Below are 6,800 nucleotides of genomic sequence, written 5' to 3'. Positions count from 1 at the left end.
AGGAATGCCCCTAAACGCACGCTTCAGGCTGCTGAGCACTGCACAGGCTGCTGCTACAGGAAACAGAACATTCTAAAACATACCTGGGGTTCACAACTGACTAAGTTATGTTTGCTCTCTTGCTGCCAGTAGAACTGTAACTCTGAATCTCAGCTTTCAAGAGACGCCATCGATGATGGCAATGAAATGTCATTAGAAAACAAAAGAGAATTGAAGTCAAGAAGGAGGATGAGCTAAGAGTAAGCTAAAACAAAGGATCAACTTACAGGCAAGGCAATTCCAAGGATCAGCTGCCTAAGCCTATATTTTAATGTTTTATTAAGATGGCTTTTCTAAAACTTAGTGTGAACAGCAATTATTTCATTCATACAAGAGAAATACCACAAAAAAGCTCTTGGTGCACTGAGAGCCCAAACGTGTGTCCATGGGAACAATGAAGCTGAAACACAGGCACCTAACCCGAGTCAAAAAGTCTCTGGTGGTTTGTGGCACTGTGTGGAGGAGCTCTGTTTTGTAGAAAACATCTTACTCTGCCAACCTCCTCCAAACAAAGCTGACGAGCAGAGCAGGCTGGGCTCAAGGAGCACCTGGGAGGACCTGGCCAGGGTTACAGACCTGTCACAGTGCACGGCAAGAGTTTCCTTTCTTTCTAGAAAGATCACATAAATAAGTAACAGCTAAGAGGTTGATTCACAGACTATGTAATCTGAAAAAAGGATTTCTTCCGAGGTCCATGGAGAAGATAAAACCAAACCAACAAAACAATGATGACACAGGGGGTATCACTCCACTGAGCATAAGCAGTTCAGCGCAATCACCATAGCAGTTTGAGTACTTCCCACCTCTAACTGAATAAACATTAAAGTTAAATAGGCTTAAAGGAAGTAAGAGTGCAAAAGGACTTTTGAAATCACATCCAGTCTTATTACAGACCAGAGCCAGACTGTTGGAGATAGTGTAGAAAACAGTGAATTCACAGACCTCTCATGAAGTCAAGCATGGTTAAAAACAATAAATAAATAAACATGGGGAGAGCTCAATTTAGCTTGGAATGCAGTTTTGTTTAAATTTTAATCCCCCTATGAGGTGCAGTCCTTCTGTTTTGTATGAAAGAATAATTAGTTCTATTTAGCTCAAACCGGGACACACAGGCTCCAACTGACAAAAAATAAATCTGAAGGGACTTGCTGTGTACAACACAAACCCATTAATGACTGCTAATGAAATCAATGTTATTGACTGCATTAAAATGTCTTCATTGCCAATCCAATAAACTTGAAAAGGAGAAAACAAATACTAAAATGACTGGCTCTCTCTCCAAATGGTAATTACAGGCTATTTTAGTTCCTACATCCACGTGATTGATTTTATTAGATTGTATCTGAACGAAACCAAACATACCAGCTCTCCATGCCTTAATCACAGAATCATAGATCTACTGCACTGAGCTTTAAGAGACTTATCCAACTTGTTTTAATGTAAAAACAACTGAACTTTCACTAGCAAAAGGCTGTGAGAATTTAGGATTTGCTCCAGAAAAGTCACCTGCGGGATGGGGATCCAGAATCCAGCAACAGCTGCCCCTGCAAGGCCAAAGCAGTGCCATTCCTTCCTCTCTCTCCCTGGCCAACGCAGAAGTGCAGCACTTTGCTGCTGCCAATGACTGTCCCTTCCCGTGCCCTCTGGCACCTCGCATGACAGCTCACCCCTCCTAACCTTAGCTTTCAGCCCTGCTCAGTACCCTGACATCTCTGCGGCCAGGGTGATCTGGAGCAGCAGGGTATAAACAGCAGTCCAGGAGGCAGATCCTGCTCAGAGGACAAGCTCTATGCAGGTGGAGGAAACAGGGCACAGCCATCAGGGCACCAGGACAGGCAACCACCTCCTGCTGAGACTTCCAGCCAATGCCTCCATAGGAAAAGGAAGAGCAAAAGCTGAAGACATCCCTCAACCTGCTCAAGACCTAGTACAGATCTGAGTGCTGCCCCCACTTTCAGTATCACCTAGAGGTAAAACAGAAACAGGATCTGGCTCCCATGACTGCTGGGTTCTGTGTTTTCTTTCCCAGCTCATAGTAGCCACTCTGCTTAATGAGTAGAGCATGAGACATCATTTAAAGTTTTCCATCTGCAGCACAAGGAGCAAAACATGCTCACAGACTTACCTTGCAGAGTATCCCACGCCCAGAGGCTTTCGCTTCTGCCTCCGTGGATCTCTCACTTGCTGACTGCCGGAGGGTTGCCCATTCACTGATTTCCGATTCTTTGTTTTCTGAGGCGAGCGTCCCTCCCCACTCTTCTCCTCTCCTGTGCTGCCACTCTTTCTTCCTCTAAATGGGATATCCACCAAGCCCCGGCATTTGCCCAGTGCTTTCTCCCAAACAGAATCAGAGTTTTCACCTTCAGATGGAGCAGGAAGGCTGGCAAACCCCAACAAATGGAGGAACAGAGCCACTGAGACCTGGGCATCCCTAGCAGCATAAAGAACCTGCAGGAAAGTGTAGGCATCAAGACACTGTAAAACAGCAAACACTCCCAGACATTATCAGTCTTTAACATTATGTTGAAGGTTAAAAAAAATACAGAAGTTGGATTTATTTCCTTTTGAAATTCATGCAACGTGACACTTTCGTAACATCACCACATTTTTAGGGTCAGTCAGACTTGAAATACTCATGGGTGTCCCCAGAAACCACAAGGGACTGAAAAAATTTCAGGTCAGCCACGCCTCAAACCCCCTTTTGTCCTCCATAATTGAAAAAAGGCTCCCTTTTGACACACTGCCTACCAGTATTTAGTGTGATTATTTATCCTGTCGCTCCCTCTACCGGTCACTGATTTTGTAGACAGCTACACCATGACTGAAAAGAAAGAGAGCAATTAAGGAAACCATAATGGTCTAAAGAGAGTGAACAAGGTTTCCAGGCTCTCTCTAATATTGCACTTACTGCTACTGATTGGAGAAAAGAAAATAATAAAAAGGTGAGGTTTTGGGTGCCCAAATACTCCTTCAAGGGATCTCGCCTTATAGCTCTTTCAGGACTAAAGCAAAACAAGGGCCAAGAATCCAGGGATAACAGCAGAAAGCCACCTCCATGGGAGAGGAGGCAAATACAGGCACAGAGTCTGAAATTAACTTCAGACCACAGTCACACGTAAGGCTTTGAGGCAGAACTTGAAGCAGGCTCAGATTCCCCTGTTGTAATACCTCTTCTCTACCAAGAGGGTTGCTTTTCCTCCCAAAACATTAAGGTGAAGACACACCTGATCTTGCGTCAACTCTTCTGCCTCCCAGTTGCTGCAACGCACATGAGGAGACTTGTCAAGTGGGCAGTTCAGGACCTTTTCAGCTAAAGACTTCAGGCTAAGGCAGTTGTGAAGTAGATCCTTCCTTCAGTTTAACAAAGAAAGTGAAACAAATATATTAACACCAAAACTATACACCCATGCAAATTCAGATAGCATCGTGCATCCCGAACCTGCCAGAACACAATGCACGTGGTGCATGACTCCCACTCAAACAGCACACAGCTGCCCGTCAGCTTTACAGCCCCTTTCCCTCCCCTCCATTAAAATCTCCTTTCTAGATTCAGTAATCATCTAGAGCCTGCAATACAGAAAACAGGCAAGGCTGGGAGTGGTAACATTTAAGGCTAAGTGTTTGGATCTGAACTACCCACTTCTGAACTAAAGAGGTCTATCACAGACCTGGACTGCTTGCCTCAGGGATTCATAAGGAGCCAGGAATGACTCGGAGGAATCCTCAACACTAGAGACAAGAAATCCATCCTCAGTGCTAAAGAGGCACCGTCAGGTCAGCAAACCCATGCCCCAGATCACTACCACCACAGCCAGGCGTGCATATACTCTATGTGAAGAATATTCCCAAGTAAAACATTTTATCTTTGGAAGAATGAAGGATGAGAACATGGCACCATAATTGTAACCTTTTAATGGAAGCATCATTATTAGAAGAAAAAATTAGAGCTGGTTTATTCTAGCCATTTTTCAAGGAATCCTGTAATTCAACAGTTCCACTAACGTGCCCCTGGCACATTTGCCCCATACTTGTAGGCAGTGTATTCAAACGTCTGCTGACACAGTGATAACTCTCACTGTATTACACCACTGTGCCTGGACTTCCTACAAGCTGAAGCATGACCTTCAGAAGAGCCCATATGGGTACTGCACGAGGAGACTAACAGACACAATTAGCACGTGAAATCTTCACGCAGATTTCACTTCCATTAAGAGCACAGAAGCGTGGCACGTTCTTGGGCTGCAGCTGTCAATGCCCGTGCTCTCAAACCACCCTGAGACCTCCAGACCTACCGACCTGCTATCATTCAGCATACGCAAGTTACTTTAAAAGTATTTCCATGCGAATGATTCCTGAAACAGAGCCACCTCTGCCTTCAGACACTCACCGCTGCCTCATGGCTAAATACCGGAGATCCACGTTCCCTTTGACTGGAAGACCATAATCATGAAGTAACTTGCAAGCGTCTTCCCAGCATCCTACCCCAACCTTCAGCACAGTGCTATCTGCCATGATGTCCAACAGGGTCTTTGGGATAGTCTGTCCACCGGCAACAAGTCTGGGCAACCGAACAAGAACGCAGAAGCCACTGGAAGAAGCCATCTGCATGAGGGATACAGGACTTGCTTTTCCTTCCACAGATACCTGAAATAAAGACAAAAACCAGAGTCTGGGTTATAGTATGACTAGCAATACTGGTACAAACTGCAAAAGAAGCCACTCGAGACAGGAAATATCTGTCAGTTTATACAGCCAAGTATTGTCACACGTCTCTCAAATTTTACTGCAAATTATGTCATCTGTTTCACAGCATTACTGCCCCCCAGCTAGTTCCTGTCACATCCTCTGAGAGGAATTTCTCCCTTTCACCCTTCCCCCTCATAGCTGAGCTGGTGGAAGAAATCAGACACATTTCTTAACCCACATCAGCACGAAACCACCCACTATATAGAGGTGTATGGAAAACACATTGTTTAACTGTGGCTTATACTAATGGCTGTGAGGTGAATACATTTCCAGCCAAAATACTGGCAAAGCCAGGCTTTATAAGTGACTCAAAGTTTTGAGAGTTCACGTGGGCAAATGCACGAGCAAAGGAGGAACTCTGCCTTTGGTAGTCCCAGTGAGTTACATCTACATACCGATATTATCCACCTTTTTGGGTTTATTATTCTTAAGAAATTTTTTCTTAAGTATGTAGGTGGATTTAAAACAGTGTAAGCCCAAGCTATTTTTACTAGATCACCTTTAAAGACATACACAAAACACATGCTGCTATATTTAGTAATACAATTATCACCATGTTTAGTGTAGTCAATTTATCACAGGAGTTCAGCAAACAAATACAACTGGTGCATCAGAAAGTTTCAGTCAGCACACTTAATTGCGAGAACAACATTAGCAGCGACTTCACCACTGTCCTGACAGATAAACACACAGCTTCAGTTGTCAGTCCTGCTGCATCCATGAAAGCAAAGGAATCGCTCCTCCTCAGATGATTTCCCATTGCAATTTGCAAGCTGAAGGAGAGGCACTTCTTGATCACTCACCCACTCACAATCAATTCCAAGCACTGGCCACTTCTCCAGCTCCTTCTTCAGCAAAGGTTCAACACGATCCCACTCCTCCTGCTCTGAAACTATCACTATGTCTGCACCAAGGGTCCTCTCTACCCAGGAAAAGGTGGGAGATCTGAAGAAGGAAAGCACCTCCTTATCCTCTGCTTTAATAAGTTTCTCATCTCCGGAGTGTATAACTGCTTCCTCCTGCTGACTACTACAGCATGCTTTTCCTTTACGACGCTGGGTTGCCTTCCACAAAACCAGGCCCCCCACTGCAACACCCAGCAGAGTCGCCAAAGTGATCGTCACTGCTGTTTGCCTGGGCATTTTTGTATCCCCCTCTTCCCCCTTCACTTCACCTACTCAAAACGGCATCGTAGGGTTTTATCATGGCCTGCAAAGAAAAAGGAGAGAGGTGGAAATTAAAAAGACAACTTAATTAACTGTGTTTAAAGGTATTAAATGCGCCCACTGGTATTGTACAAAGGGTCTAGCCACAGCTCTCGATTCTGACAGGAGTGGGTCTCACGTTCTAGACCAGGGTCAGGGGACAGGCTGCTGCAGTGGTGGACAGGAACAGGAGACTGAATGCTGCTGTTCATCACACCATCAGAGACCTTAAAGGGCATCGACTGGTTCATACCGGTGCAACTAGATCCTTCCACAAGATCCCATATTTAAAAAAAAATAACATATGGCTATTATCAACATCTTTTAGCTCAGTTTAAAACCAGATCAACCTAAACAGACAAAATTACTGCAGGATAAGCACGTCCATTCATGCATTAGTAGAAGATGGACATTGTCCACTACATTCCCATCCATGTTAAGGTCAAATGGCTCTTCAAGCATTAAAGAGCCCTAAAGCAGCAGCATCCACTTACAACGTAGCTTGCCCTCTAACACACAAAACTTAGCTCCTCTTCAGTAAACTGAAATCAGTCCTGTCCTTGCAGCCCCATGTCCCCGACACACAGCGTTGTTTCTAAAGCTCTGCCCTTAAACGCTCTTTAAACACAAGCAGAAGCAGCGCTGTCGGTGCTACCCCAGCCCAGCACAGTCGCTGCCAGCCCTCAGAGCACGGACACCTGCCCGAGGGTTTGGGACGGGACAGGTAATTTGCTCTCACTATTTAAACCGAGCGAGAAGACTGAAGGCAACGAGGGCCACCCTCGCCGACGGCCTCTCCCCCAGTCCAGC

General features: G+C 45.1%; 1 protein-coding gene across 1 annotated transcript in view; it reads right to left on the bottom strand.

Annotated features, from left to right (window-relative positions):
• The window catches only part of EXD2 (exonuclease 3'-5' domain containing 2), a 9,630-nt gene extending 3,703 nt beyond the window's left edge, over positions 1-5,927 (bottom strand). The window contains exons 1-4 of the mRNA XM_010180941.1: positions 5,589-5,927; positions 4,427-4,683; positions 3,264-3,390; positions 2,165-2,487 (exon numbers count right to left, since the gene is read on the bottom strand). Coding sequence (XP_010179243.1) covers positions 2,165-2,487; positions 3,264-3,390; positions 4,427-4,683; positions 5,589-5,927 — 1,046 coding nt within the window. The remainder of the gene's footprint in view (positions 1-2,164; positions 2,488-3,263; positions 3,391-4,426; positions 4,684-5,588) is intronic.
• Between the last annotated feature and the right edge of the window lie 873 nt (positions 5,928-6,800).

This window comes from Mesitornis unicolor, unplaced genomic scaffold (assembly GCF_000695765.1).
Source record: "Mesitornis unicolor isolate BGI_N332 unplaced genomic scaffold, ASM69576v1 scaffold11263, whole genome shotgun sequence".
NCBI classification, from domain to species: domain Eukaryota; kingdom Metazoa; phylum Chordata; class Aves; order Mesitornithiformes; family Mesitornithidae; genus Mesitornis; species Mesitornis unicolor.
Note: the sequence above shows the minus strand (reverse complement) of the source record. Positions and strands in the feature narration are given on the sequence as shown.